The sequence below is a fragment of the Oncorhynchus mykiss genome, chromosome 1 (assembly GCF_013265735.2).
Source record: "Oncorhynchus mykiss isolate Arlee chromosome 1, USDA_OmykA_1.1, whole genome shotgun sequence".
NCBI lineage: Eukaryota > Metazoa > Chordata > Actinopteri > Salmoniformes > Salmonidae > Oncorhynchus > Oncorhynchus mykiss.
In genome coordinates this window covers 81,869,192-81,883,504 of record NC_048565.1, presented here as the reverse complement: position 1 = coordinate 81,883,504, position 14,313 = coordinate 81,869,192, and the positions used below count along the sequence as shown (strand labels likewise).

The window sequence follows — 14,313 nt, the reverse complement described above, 5'->3', positions numbered from 1 at the left end:
TAGATAAACATTCCCTTAACAGTTTCCTATGTGAGTTACCAGGGCGCATTACCAGGGTGCGTTACCGGGGTGAGTTTCCTGGGTGAGTTTCTTGGGTGAGTTACCTGCCCAGTTGGGGTCAATTCCATTTAGATGATTTAGGAGTAATGAAGCCTGGTCCCAGATCTGTATGTGCTGTATGGCCATGCTTGGCATGTCAAGGACTGCTGGAGTTGGTGAGAGAAGCACAAACAGATCTGGTACAAGTCTAGGAATAACAGTCTTCAAACTACAGATTTAAAGGGATCTCTGAGCCCTAGGATAAGACGGCCTGTGCAGTGTGAAAAGCCCTTAAAGGGGCAGTGGAGTTAAAGACATGATATTCTTATTGTTTTATTTATTTCCACACTGAGTTCGAAATAACACTCTGAAATTGACTTGAATGCCTTGAATTTCAGCATGTTGAGATGCAATGGAGTTTTTGGCCCAGATCATGACATCACAATTTGATCTGATTATAATAGACCAATGACCATTCGTCTGGGTAAGGGGGTGAGCTCTAGACCATCCTATCAGCCAATCAGGGCTGTGTATGTAAATAAACTCAGCTACTCATATTTGCTTTGAAGTCAAGTGTAAAAGTCTTTATTTGTGTTTCCCCACCATCCTAGACCTTCTGACACGTAATGGCCTGGACTTTGGTCTTTCCATCTGGATCATGAGACACATGTCAGACAATCAGAAGCATATTTCAGACGCCATAGCTGCAGCCAGCATCGTGACCAATGGTACTGGCGTGGAGAGTGCCTCGCTGGGAGCTCTGGGCATGACCATCATGCACCTCAACGACTTCCTGGTCAACTGTCAGGGAGAGAACCACTCACATGATGAAGTCCTAAGAATCATCCAGGTGTGTGACGATGAAGTGTGTCGGTGTGTGTGCGTGCGTTTGTCCTTTGGAAAACAATCTTCCACTGAATGAATGTGTTGTGTGTTCTAGACATTTGAACCATCTACCACTTTGCATCAGATTGGCTGGATGTCCTTTGAGGGATTTGCCCGGTCAGTATTGTTTGTATGTATTTGTGATCCCTGCGGGAATTGAACCCATGACCCTGCTGTTACCAACTGAGCCAAAAAGAAATGACCCAGACTGGTTTTCCCCTGCTATTAGGTATCTGATGGACAAGGACAACTCTGCTTCCAAACTGGAAGAGTCTCCGCTGAATGTTGAAGAACTCCATTACCCTCTGTCTTACCCTCTGTCTTACTACTACATCGCTACATCACACAACCTGACCTCCCACCAACTCAAGGGAGAGTCGTCTGTGGAGCTGTACAGCCAGGTGACAATCAGAACACTGGTATTACCCTGACGGGGATAACACTCCATGTGATATTTACTCAAACCCATTGAGTGTACAGCAATAAAGCTTTTGTGGTGATAAACTATCATTGAAAAGCCTTTATTGTTATGAATTTGGGGGGAAGCCCTACCAGGATTTGAACCCGGGTCCTTGCGCCTGTTAGTCCAACACCTTAGCCAATTACATCAAGAGATCCAAAACTTCTGATTCAAGCCATAGAGGTGTCTAGATGTTGTGTCCTTCTGATCCAAGCCATAGAGATGTCCAGTTATTGTGTCCCGGTGTTGTGTCCCAGTGTTGTGTCCCGGTGTTGTGTCCAGGTGTCGTGTCCAGGTGTCGTGTCCAGGTGTCGTGTCCAGGTGTCCAGGTGTTGTGTCCAGGTGTTGTGTCCAGGTGTTGTTTCCTGGTGTCCAGGTGCTGTGTCCAGGTGTCCAGGTGTTGTGTCCAGGTGTCCTGGTGTCGTGTCCAGGTGTTGTGTACAGGTGTCCAGGTGTCCAGGTGTCGTGTCCAGGTGTCGTGTCCAGGTGTTGTGTCCAGGTGTCCAGGTGTTGTGTCCAGGTGTTGTGTCCAGGTGTTGTTTCCTGGTGTCCAGGTGCTGTGTCCAGGTGTCCAGGTGTTGTGTCCTGGTGTCCAGGTGTGTACAGGTGTCCAGGTGTCGTGTCCAGGTGTTGTGTCCAGGTGTTGTGTCCAGGTGTCCAGCTGTTGTGTCCAGGTGTTGTGTCCAGGTGTCCGGGTGTTGTGTCCAGGTGTCCAGGTGTCGTGTCCAGGTGTTGTGTCCAGGTGTTGTGTACAGGTGTCCAGGTGTCGTGTCCAGGTGTTGTGTCCAGATGTCCGGTGTTGTGTCCAGGTGTCGTGTCCAGGTGTTGTGTCCAGGTGTCGTGTCCAGGTGTTGTGTCCAGGTGTTGTGTACAGGTGTCCAGGTGTCGTGTCCAGGTGTCCGGGTGTTGTATCCAGGTGTTGTGTCCAGGTGTTGTGTACAGGTGTTGTGTACAGGTGTTGTGTCCAGGTGTTGTGTCCAGGTGTTGTGTCCAGGTGTTGTGTCCTGGTGTCCAGATGTTGTGTACAGGTGTTGTGTCCAGGTGTTGTGTACAGGTGTTGTGTCCTGGTGTCCAGATGTTGTGTCCAGGTGTTGTGTCCAGTTGTTGTGTACAGGTGTTCAGGTGTCGTGTCCAGGTGTCCGGGTGTTGTATCCAGGTGTTGTGTCCTGGTGTTGTGTCCAGGTGTTGTGTCCAGGTGTCCAGGTGTTGTGTCCAGGTGTCCGGGTGTTGTGTCCAGGTGTCCGGGTGTTGTGTCCAGGTGTTGTGTCCAGGTGTTGTGTACAGGTGTTGAGTCCTGGTGTCCAGATGTTGTGTCCAGGTGTCCGGGTGTTGTGTCCAGGTGTTGTGTCCAGGTGTTGTGTCCAGGTGTCCAGGTGTTGTGTCCAGGTGTTGTGTCCAGGTGTTGTGTCCAGGTGTTGTGTACAGGTGTTGTGTCCAGGTGTTGTGTCCAGGTGTTGTGTCCAGGTGTTGTGTCCTGGTGTCCAGATGTTGTGTACAGGTATTGTGTGCAGGTGTTGTGTACAGGTGTTGTGTCCTGGTGTCCAGATGTTGTGTCCAGGTGTTGTGTCCAGGTGTTGTGTACAGGTGTCCAGGTGTCGTGTCCAGGTGTTGTATCCAGGTGTTGTGTCCTGGTGTTGTGTCCAGGTGTTGTGTACAGGTGTACAGGTGTTGTGTCCAGGTGTCCGGGTGTTGTGTCCAGGTGTTGTGTACAGGTGTTGTGTCCTGGTGTCCAGATGTTGTGTCCAGGTGTCCGGGTGTTGTGTCCAGGTGTCCAGGTGTCGTGTCCAGGTGTTGTGTCCAGGTGTTGTGTACAGGTGTCCAGGTGTCGTGTCCAAGTGTTGTGTCCAGGTGTTGTTTACAGGTGTCCAGGTGTCGTTTCCAGGTGTCCGGGTGTTGTATCCAGGTGTTGTGTCCTGGTGTTGTGTCCAGGTGTTGTGTCCAGGTGTCCAGGTGTTGTGTCCAGGTGTCCGGGTGTTGTGTCCAGGTGTCCGGGTGCTGTGTCCAGGTGTTGTGTCCAGATGTTGTGTACAGGTGTTGTGCCCTGGTGTCCAGATGTTGTGTCCAGGTGTTGTGTCCAGGTGTTGTGTACAAGTGTTGTGTCCTGGTGTCCAGATGTTGTGTCCAGGTGTCCGGGTGTTGTGTCCTGGTGTTGTGTCCAGGTGTTGTGTACAGGTGTTGTGTCCTGGTGTCCAGGTGTTGTGTCCAGGTGTTGTGTCCAGGTGTTGTGTCCTGGTGTTGTGTCCAGGTGTTGTGTCCAGGTGTCCAGGTGTTGTGTCCAGGTGTCCGGGTGTTGTGTCCAGGTGTCCGGGTGTTGTGTCCAGGTGTTGTGTCCAGGTGTTGTGTACAGGTGTTGTGTCCTGGTGTCCAGAAGTTGTGTCCAGGTGTCCGGGTGTTGTGTCCGGGTGTTGTGTCCAGGTGTTGTGTCCAGGTGTTGTGTCCAGGTGTCCAGGTGTTGTGTCCAGGTGTTGTGTCCAGGTGTTGTGTCCAGGTGTTGTGTCCAGGTGTTGTGTACAGGTGTTGTGTACAGGTGTCCAGATGTTGTGTACAGGTATTGTGTCCAGGTGTTGTGTCCAGGTGTTGTGTCCTAGTTTCCAGATGTTGTGTCCAGGTGTCCGGGTGTTGTGTCCTGGTGTTGTGTCCAGGTGTTGTGTACAGGTGTTGTGTCCTGGTGTCCAGGTGTTGTGTCCAGGTGTTGTGTCCAGGTGTTGTGTCCAGGTGTTGTGTCCAGGTGTTGTGTACAAGTGTTGTGTCCTGGTGTCCAGATGTTGTGTCCAGGTGTCCGGGTGTTGTGTCCGGGTGTTGTGTCCTGGTTTTGTGTCCAGGTGTTGTGTACAGGTGTTGTGTCCTGGTGTCCAGGTGTTGTGTCCAGGTGTCGTGTCCAGGTGTCCGGGTGTTGTGTCCTGGTGTTGTGTCCAGGTGTTGTGTCCAGGTGTCCAGGTGTTGTGTCCAGGTGTCCGGGTGTTGTGTCCATGTATCCGGGTGTTGTGTCCAGGTGTTGTGTCCAGGTGTTGTGTACAGGTGTTGTGTCCTGGTGTCCAGATGTTGTGTCCAGGTGTTGTGTCCAGGTGTTGTGTACAGGTGTTGTGTCCTGGTGTCCAGGTGATGTGTCCAGGTGTTGTGTCCAGGTGTTGTGTCCAGGTGTCCGGGTGTTGTGTACAAGTGTCCAGGTGTTGTGTCCAGGTGTTGTGTCCAGGTGTTGTGTCCAGGTGTTGTGTCCAGGTGTTGTGTCCAGGTGTTGTGTACATGTGTTGTGTACAGGTGTTGTGTCCTGGTGTCCAGATGTTGTGTCCAGGTGTTGTGTCCAGGTGTTGTGTACAGGTGTTGTGTCCTATTGTCCAGATGTTGTGTCCAGGTGTTGTGTCCAGGTGTTGTGTACAGGTGTCCAGGTGTCGTGTCCAGGTGTCCGGGTGTTGTGTCCAGGTGTTGTGTCCAGGTGTTGTGTACAGGTGTCCAGATGTTGTGTCCAGGTGTCCAGGTGTTGTGTCCAGGTGTCGTGTCCAGGTGTTGTGTCCAGGTGTTGTGTACAGGTGTCCAGGTGTCCGGGTGTTGTGTCCAGGTGTCCAGGTGTTGTGTCCAGGTGTTGTGTCCAGGTGTTTTGTGCAGGTGTCCAGGTGTTGTGTCCAGGTGTTGTGTCCAGGTGTTGTGTCCAGGTGTTGTGTACAGGTGTCCAGATGTTGTGTCCAGGTGTTGTGTCCAGGTGTCCAGGTGTTGTGTCCAGGTGTTATGTGCAGGTGTCCAGGTGTTGTGTCCAGGTCGCTACGTTATTGTTTGGTTTGTTGTTGTCGCAGGTGCTCCTCCAGGGATGTAGGAGTGTTGAACTGGACTGTTGGGATGGAGATGATGGCATGCCAATCATCTACCATGGACACACCCTCACTACCCGCATACCCTTCAAGGTGAGGTGAGTTGAAGTGAGTTGAAATGAATTGAGTTGAATTTAGTTTACCTAAGCTGAGATGAGTTGAGTTTGTTTGGGTTGAATTGAGTTGGGTTGAGATGAGCGGAGTTTAATTAAGTTTAGTTGGGTTGAATTAAGTTTAATTTCATTTATTGAGTTGAGTTATTAATCTTCCGTTCCTGCAGGATGTGGTGGAGGCAGTGAACCGCTCTGCCTTCGTGACCTCTGACCTACCTGTGATGCTGTCCATAGAGAATCACTGCTCCCTGCCGCAGCAACGCAAGATGGCCGACATATTCAAGGTTGGTAGGCCTACTTACTATCCTGTCTAGTTCAATGTTGAGATGTGAAATGGGCTCTTTCTGATGCTCGTTGGTGTTTAACGAAAAGAAGTAGAGGTGAGGTTAAGGGTTCAGGGTAGTCATAGAGTTATTGAACCACCACCCGGGAACATACCTTACATACCTTACCTCCCCTCAGAACAGATTAGAACTCTGATGGTGTGTTTGTGTTGTCCTTCAACAGACGGTGTTTGGGGATAAGCTGGTGACAAAGTTCCTGTTCGAAAGTGATTTCCTGGGCGACCCACAGCTGCCTTCACCATGGCAACTGAGGGGGAAAATCCTCCTCAAGAACAAGAAGCTAAAAGCTCACCAGACGCCAGTGGACATCCTCAAACAGAAGGCAAGGCCACTGATAAGGAACACACTGACCAAAAGTTTTTTTTAACAGTTGTTGATCCAGTCCGGTATCTATATAATGTGCTATATGTACCTAAAATGATGGCACACGGATACATAATTAGAAGGAACTAAGATTGTCCTAAATGACTCTTCCTGATACAGGCTCACCAGTTGGCCCAGATGCATTCTCAGGCCAGTAGTGTGATGCCTCCTCCCTACCCAATCATTGACGATCAAGAGGAAGAAGAGGATGAGGATGAATACGACTATGAGTATGAATCCCTATCTGATGGTATGGTCACAACACCAAGAGCAGCCCAGTATATGACAGTTTATAGTTGAGACGTTTCTGTGGTAACAACCTCAAACAGCAATAATGTTGATTATCCCAATTCTTCTACTTATCCTGTGACCCCCTACTCTCTCTTCCTCTGTAGCTGACGCCCTGGCTTTATCTACTGCTTCTTCTCTCCCAGAAGGTAATAAAAATAATCAAATTAATCACTTAAGATTTGCCAATTCCACAGCATGCTTGTTGTCCTATTGCTGAATAGATTTGTGCTCTGTTTGTGCAGTGCTCTAGTACACTGGCTGTGTGACTGTGTGTTGTGACTTTTCCAAAGCTGCTTATCTACTAAATTAGTACCCACCAATACTCAGTTGGATTACCAAGTGGGTCAAAAACAACAAGAGACTGCTTGAAAGCCAATAGTTTTTGGCTACATGTTTTAATGTTACTTAGACCACTGAAAACCTCAAATTAGATTACACTGCATGAATGTGTGTTTTTGTTTATACTGCAATAATAATGTCTTTGGCTGGGAATGTCTACATTGATACAGATAATATCCTGGAGGATAGGCCTGAGGGAAAGTATCTTCCACGGGAGAAGTTACAGACCAAACACAGTGACGAAGTCCCCAAGAAGATGAAGAAATGCGAGAGAGCTACTCACAACAAAGCAGAAGTGAGTTTGTCCTCCATTCAGGATCCAGCAGACGTAGAAATGCAAAAGTATTTATCTTGTTGGAATTTTTCTTAATTAACCAGTTTCTCCCGTTATATTTGATTAATAACATCATGAGACAAGAGTTTTGTCTCTTTTGTATTTTTACACACTCTCTCACCCAGACACATGTATTTGGCAAGGAGCTGGAGGAAGAGTTCAAGCTGCCTCGAAGCAAGAAGGAAGGACGCCAGATAGCCCTGGAGCTCTCAGATCTGGTGATCTACTGCCAAGCTGTCAAATTCCCAGGTCTTTCCTTACACTACATCATCTTCTATAAACAAACTATACAATGCCTTGTAAATAGCCTTGTGTTCCAGTCTCACATTCACAAGAGTAGGTTAAAGTAATATTCCTGACTTGTGAGATCTCCTTGTGAAGGTATAAGTCTGTGTGTCCCAGGTCTATCCACTTCCAGGGAGAGAAAAGAGAGACAGGAAGTTCTTTCTCCTAAAGGAAAGGGAAGGAGGTACATCTTTGGGAAAGATCCAGAGAAAGGTGTTCCAGGGGACCCATCGACAGTGATGCGCACCCCAGGGAGAGGTAGACTATCCTTCTCTGCCCCATGCTTAGCTATCAAAACGTAGTTCTAACTCAATGGTTAAGGGTCTGCTACTTCTTCCTAGACAGGCTGGACATCTTTTGGATATATTTGAAAGTTGATGAGTTAAACCCTTTGCGTTCACACGCACACACACACACACACACACACACACACACACACACACACACTCCTCTCATAACCCTTTCCCCCTAAATCTGAAGGAGCAGCATCAGAGGGCCCCCGTTCCAACTGGGAAGAACCACCCACCTCCCCTCTGTACACCTGTAATGCCTCCCTCAGCTCCCTCATCCACACCCCAAAGTGCTACCATGTCTCCTCAGTCAATGAGAACGCCGCAAAACGCCTGTGTCGCCGCTACGCCCAGAAGCTGATCCAACACACCAGCGCCCAGCTCCTGCGGACCTACCCAGCAGCCACACGTATCGACTCCACCAACCCTAGTCCCCTACTCTTCTGGCTGCATGGAATACAGCTGGTCGCTCTCAACTACCAGACCGATGGTGAGCTAGACGCTAGGAGTCGTCAACTAAGTAAAGTTTGCTTCATTATGCCAAATGAAAGAAAGTGGGAAATTAATTTGGCTAGCCTCATATGAGGAATTGATATTTGGCCTATTGCCAGAACGAGTTGGCCCTGTCTACATTCAGTCAAAAGTATGAAGGGACAAGAGGTTTGGCGAATTCAATATTTCAGAAGTTGATTCAGAGAAGTCATTTGAAATTGGAGCACAACATGCTTCTTGAAAATTACATTGTCTGTCTGAAAGTCTAGTTGTTGGCGCACAAACCTATTTTTCAGTCTCTCCAATAGTTTACATATTTCTTTCTCTTTCTCTCTCTCTCCCTCTCTCTCTCTCTGACAGACCTTCCCTTGCAACTGAATGCCGCCATGTTTGAGCCTAACAGGGGTTGTGGGTACGTCCTGAAGCCCCCGGTCCTGTGGGACCCCAGCTGCCCACTCTACGGACACTTCTGCCCCCTGGACAGAGACCCAAGGGGGATGAGCCCCGTCCTGTTGTCTCTCACTGTGAGTACATAGCATAGGTAATGGATTGAATGTATACATGTGTACAACAAGTAGCTAGTGATCCTCAAAGGTAGCAGTGTCAACCGGTTTCCTTTTTCGGTCAGTTCATCTGGTGCAACACATTTTTTCTTGACGTCTTTCTCTATCTGTGTCTCTCGCTTATCCCCCCCTTCTCTCTTTCCATTCCTTCCAGATTATCTCTGGTCAGAATCTATGCCCAGGGACTACAGCAGGCAGTCCATGCATCGAGGTAGACATCCTGGGGATGCAGGCTGACGGGTGTCACTTCCGCACCAAACCCGTTCACCGTAACCCCCTGAACCCCATATGGAACCAGAGCTTCCACCTCCCCCTGCTCATGGCTGACCTGGCCTTCCTACGGTTTACTGTGGTGGAACACAACAGCTCCCAGACCACCGCTCAGAGAATCATATCACTCAGAGCACTCAGGACAGGTAGGCACACACGCACGCTACATCATTTAATCTGTGACTTATCTTCCACACACTGGCACACACACAAAGAGTGTGTTTTTATTAGAAGACCCAAACCTGTTACGGTGAGTGAATGAGGACCCAAAAGCGAACTAACTTAAACAGAGCTTCTTTAATAACCAAACATAGGTAGGCTCAGATAGACCGGCAGATTCCGACAGGACAGGACAAGGTTACAGCAAACATGACGATAGTCTGGCTCAGGCATGAAACACAACAAACAAGAATCCGACAAGGACAGGAACAAAAACAGAGAGAGATATAGGGGACTAATCAGAGGGAAAAGGGGAACAGGTGGGAGAAGGGGTGACGAGGTAGTCAAGAGGAGACAAGGAACAGCTGGGGGAAAGCGGGGGAGAAAAGGTAACCTAATACGACCAGCAGAGGGAGACAGGGTGAAAGGAAAGGACAGAAAGACACAACATGACAATACATGACAGTACCCCCCCACTCACCGAGCGCCTCCTGGCGCACTCGAGGAGGAAACCTGGCGGCAACGGAGGAAATCCTCGATCAGCGCACGGTCCAGCACGTCCCGAGAGGGAACCCAACTCCTCTCCTCAGGACCGTACCCCTCCCAATCAACGAGGTACTGGTGACCACGGCCCCGAGGACGCATGTCCAAAATCCTGCGGACCCTGTAGATGGGTGCGCCCTCGACAAGGATGGGGGGGGGGGGGGGGGGAAGACGAGCGGGGGCGCGAAGAACGGGCTTAATACAGGAGACATGGAAGACCGGGTGGACGCGACGAAGGTATCGCGGAAGAAGAAGTCGAACTGCGACAGGATTAATGACCCGAGAAATACGGAACGGACCAATGAACCGCGGGGTCAACTTGCGAGAAGCCGTCTTAAGGGGAAGGTTCTGAGTGGAGAGCCAAACTCTCTGACCGCGACAATATCTAGGACTCTTAGTTCTACGCTTATTAGCAGCCCTCACAGTCTGCGTCCTATAACGGCAAAGTGCAGACCTGACCCTCTTCCAGGTGCGGTCTCAACGTTGGACAAAAGCCTGAGCGGAGGGGACGCTGGACTCGGCGAACTGAGATGAGAACAGCGGAGGCTGGTACCCGAGGCTACTCTGAAAAGGAGATAGCCCGGTCGCAGACGAAGGAAGCGAGTTGTGGGCGTATTCTGCCCAGGGGAGCTGTTCTGACCAAGACGCAGGGTTGCGAAAAGAAAGACTGCGTAAGATGCGACCAATAGTCTGATTGGCCCGTTCTGCTTGACCGTTAGACTGGGGGTGAAAGCCGGAAGAGAGACTGACGGAAGCCCCAATCAAACGGCAAAACTCCCTCCAAAATTGAGACGTGAATTGCGGACCTCTGTCCGAAACGACGTCTGACGGAAGGCCATGAATTCTGAAAACATTCTCGATGATGATTTGTGCCGTCTCTTTAGCAGAAGGAAGCTTAGCAAGGGGAATGAAATGAGCCGCCTTAGAGAACCTATCGACAACCGTAAGAATAACAGTCTTCCCCGCTGACGAAGGCAGTCCGGTGACAAAATCTAAGGCGATGTGAGACCACGGTCGAGAGGGAATGGGAAGCGGCCTGAGACGGCCGGCAGGAGGGGAGTTACCGGACTTAGTCTGCGCGCAGACCGAACAAGCAGCCACGAAACGACGCGTGTCATGCTCCCGGGTGGGCCACCAAAAACGCTGGCGAATGGAAGCAAGCGTACCCCGAACGCCAGGGTGGCCGGCTAACTTGGCAGAGTGAGCCCACTGAAGAACGGCCAGACGAGTAGGAACGGGAACGAAAAGAAGGTTCCTAGGACAAGCGCGCGGCGACGGAGTGTGAGTGAGCGCTTGCTTTACCTGCCTCTCAATTCCCCAGACAGTCAACCCGACAACACGCCCCTCAGGGAGAATCCCCTCGGGGTCAGTGGAGGCTACTGAAGAACTGAAGAGACGAGATAAAGCATCAGGCTTGGTGTTCTTAGAGCCCGGACGATAAGAAATCACAAACTCGAAACGAGCGAAAAACAGCGCCCAACGCGCCTGACGCGCATTAAGTCGTTTGGCAGAACGGATGTACTCAAGGTTCCTATGGTCAGTCCAAACGACAAAAGGAACGGTCGCCCCCTCCAACCACTGTCGCCATTCGCCTAGGGCTAACCGGATGGCGAGCAGTTCGCGGTTTCCCACATCATAGTTACGTTCCGACGGCGACAGGCGATGAGAAAAATACGCGCATGGGTGGACCTTGTCGTCAGAGAGGGAGCGCTGAGAAAGAATGGCTCCCACGCCCACCTCTGACGCGTCAACCTCGACAACGAACTGTCTAGAGACGTCAGGTGTAACAAGGATAGGAGCGGATGTAAAACGATTCTTGAGGAGATCAAAAGCTCCCTGGGCGGAAACGGACCACTTAAAGCACGTCTTGACAGAAGTAAGGGCTGTGAGAGGAGCTGCCACCTGACCGAAATTACGGATGAAACGACGATAGAAGTTCGCGAAGCCGAGAAAGCGCTGCAGCTCGACGCGTGACTTAGGGGCGGGCCAATCAATGACAGCTTGGACCTTAGCGGGATCCATCTTAATGCCTTCAGCGGAAATAACAGAACCGAGAAATGTGACGGAGGAGGCATGAAAAGTGCACTTCTCAGCCTTCACAAAAAGACAATTCTCTAAAAGGCGCTGGAGGACACGTCGAACGTGCTGAAGATGAATCTGGAGTGACGGTGAAAAAATCAGGATATCGTCAAGGTAAACGAAAACAAAGATGTTCAGCATGTCTCTCAGGACATCATTGACTAATGCCTGAAAGACAGCTGGAGCGTTAGCGAGGCCGAAAGGAAGAACCCGGTATTCAAAGTGCCCTAACGGAGTGTTAAACGCCGTCTTCCACTCGTCCCCCTCCCTGATGCGCACGAGATGGTAAGCGTTACGAAGGTCCAACTTAGTGAAAAACCTGGCTCCCTGCAGGATCTCGAAGGCTGAAGACATAAGAGGAAGCGGATAACGATTCTTAACTGTTATGTCATTCAGCCCTCGATAATCTATGCAGGGGCGCAGAGACCCGTCCTTCTTCTTGACAAAAAAAAACCCCGCTCCAGCGGGAGAGGAGGAGGGGACTATGGTACCGGCGTCAAGAGCTACAGACAAATAATCCTCGAGAGCCTTACGTTCGGGAGCCGACAGAGAGTATAGTCTACCCCGGGGGGGAGTGGTTCCCGGAAGGAGATCAATACTACAATCATACGACCGGTGTGGAGGAAGAGAGGTGGCCCTGGACCGACTGAACACCGTGCGCAGATCGTGATATTCCTCCGGCACCCCTGTCAAATCACCAGGCTCCTCCTGTGAAGAAGAGACAGAGGAAACAGGAGGGATAGCAGACATTAAACATTTCACATGACAAGAGACGTTCCAGGAGAGGATAGAATTACTAGACCAATTAATGGAAGGATTATGACAAACTAGCCAGGGATGGCCCAAAACAACAGGTGTAAAAGGTGAACGAAAAATCAAAAAAGAAATGGTTTCGCTATGATTACCAGAAACAGTGAGGGTTAAAGGTAGCGTCTCACGCTGAATCCTGGGGAGAGGACTACCATCCAGGGCGAACAAGGCCGTGGACTCCCTTAACTGTCTGAGAGGAATGTCATGTTCCCGAGCCCAGGTCTCGTCCATAAAACAGCCCTCCGCCCCAGAGTCTATTAAGGCACTGCAGGAAGCTGACGAACCGGTCCAGCGTAGATGGACCGACAAGGTAGTGCAGGATCTTGAAGGAGAGACAGGAGTAGTAGCGCTCACCAGTAGCCCTCCGCTTACTGATGAGCTCTGGCTTTTACTGGACATGAAGTGACAAAATGACCAGCAGAACCGCAATAGAGACAGAGGCGGTTGGTGATTCTCCGTTCCCTCTCCTTAGTCGAGATGCGGATACCTCCCAGCTGCATAGGCTCAGCTCCCGAGCCGGCAGAGGAAGATGGTAGTGATGCGGAGAGGGGGGCGACGGAGAGCGCGAGCTCCTTTCCACGAGCTCGGTGACGAAGATCAACCCGTCGCTCAATGCGAATAGCGAGTTCAATCAAGGAATCCACGCTGGAAGGAACCTCCCGGGAGAGAATCTCATCCTTTACCTCTGCGCGGAGACCCTCCAGAAGACGAGCGAGCAAGGCCGGCTCGTTCCAGCCACTGGAGACAGCAAGAGTGCGAAACTCAATAGAGTAGTCTGTTATGGATCGATTGCCTTGACATAGGGAAGACAGGGCCCTGGAAGCCTCCTCCCCAAAAACAGATCGATCAAAAACCCGTATCATCTCCTCCTTAAAGTCCTGATACTGGTTAGTACACTCAGCCCTTGCCTCCCAGATTGCCGTGCCCCACTCACGAGCCCGTCCAGTAAGGAGAGATATGACGTAGGCGACACGAGCAGTGCTCCTGGCGTAAGTGTTGGGCTGGAGAGAAAACACAATATCACACTGGGTAAGGAACGAGCGGCATTCAGTGGGCTCCCCAGAGTAACACGGCGGGTTATTGATTCTGGGCTCCGGAGATTCGAAAGCCCTGGAAGTGGCCGGTGGATCGAGGCGGAGATGGTGAACCTGTTCTGTGAGGTTGGAGACTTGGGTGGCCAGGGTCTCAACGGCATGTCGAGCAGCAGACAATTCCTGCTCGTGTCTGCCTAGCATCGCTCCCTGGATCCCGACGGCTGAGTGGAGAGGATCCGAAGTCGCTGGGTCCATTCTTGGTCGGATTCTTCTGTTACGGTGAGTGAATGAGGACCCAAAAGCGAACTAACTTAAACAGAGCTTCTTTAATAACCAAACATAGGTAGGCTCAGATAGACCGGCAGATTCCGACAGGACAGGACAAGGTTACAGCAAACATGACGATAGTCTGGCTCAGGCATGAAACACAACAAACAAGAATCCGACAAGGACAGGAACAAAAACAGAGAGAGATATAGGGGACTAATCAGAGGGAAAAGGGGAACAGGTGGGAGAAGGGGTGACGAGGTAGTCAAGAGGAGACAAGGAACAGCTGGGGGAAAGCGGGGGAGAAAAGGTAACCTAATACGACCAGCAGAGGGAGACAGGGTGAAAGGAAAGGACAGAAAGACACAACATGACAATACATGACAAAACCTGGTACAGCTATAGTCATTTCAGATGAAAAGAGACTCATTGTCACATGAGACATTTCAAACATGAACACCTGCTGTGAGTGGGGCTACATTCTTTCCTAACATTAAAGCTAGAATCCTTAGTTCCTACATACATTTTTGGACTTGTAAATAAATAATAT

The 14,313-nt window shown here is 50.3% G+C and overlaps 1 protein-coding gene across 1 annotated transcript in view; it reads left to right on the top strand.

The window, feature by feature from the left end:
- The window catches only part of LOC110530522 (1-phosphatidylinositol 4,5-bisphosphate phosphodiesterase epsilon-1), a 41,836-nt gene that overhangs the window by 22,155 nt on the left and 5,368 nt on the right, over nucleotides 1–14,313 (top strand). Inside the window, exons 12-25 of the mRNA XM_036989917.1 lie at nucleotides 651–889; nucleotides 980–1,041; nucleotides 1,154–1,325; nucleotides 5,173–5,280; nucleotides 5,468–5,584; nucleotides 5,808–5,966; nucleotides 6,128–6,257; nucleotides 6,403–6,444; nucleotides 6,808–6,932; nucleotides 7,097–7,220; nucleotides 7,374–7,514; nucleotides 7,737–8,036; nucleotides 8,399–8,562; nucleotides 8,756–9,017. Coding sequence (XP_036845812.1) covers nucleotides 651–889; nucleotides 980–1,041; nucleotides 1,154–1,325; nucleotides 5,173–5,280; nucleotides 5,468–5,584; nucleotides 5,808–5,966; nucleotides 6,128–6,257; nucleotides 6,403–6,444; nucleotides 6,808–6,932; nucleotides 7,097–7,220; nucleotides 7,374–7,514; nucleotides 7,737–8,036; nucleotides 8,399–8,562; nucleotides 8,756–9,017 — 2,145 coding nt within the window. The remainder of the gene's footprint in view (nucleotides 1–650; nucleotides 890–979; nucleotides 1,042–1,153; nucleotides 1,326–5,172; nucleotides 5,281–5,467; nucleotides 5,585–5,807; nucleotides 5,967–6,127; nucleotides 6,258–6,402; nucleotides 6,445–6,807; nucleotides 6,933–7,096; nucleotides 7,221–7,373; nucleotides 7,515–7,736; nucleotides 8,037–8,398; nucleotides 8,563–8,755; nucleotides 9,018–14,313) is intronic.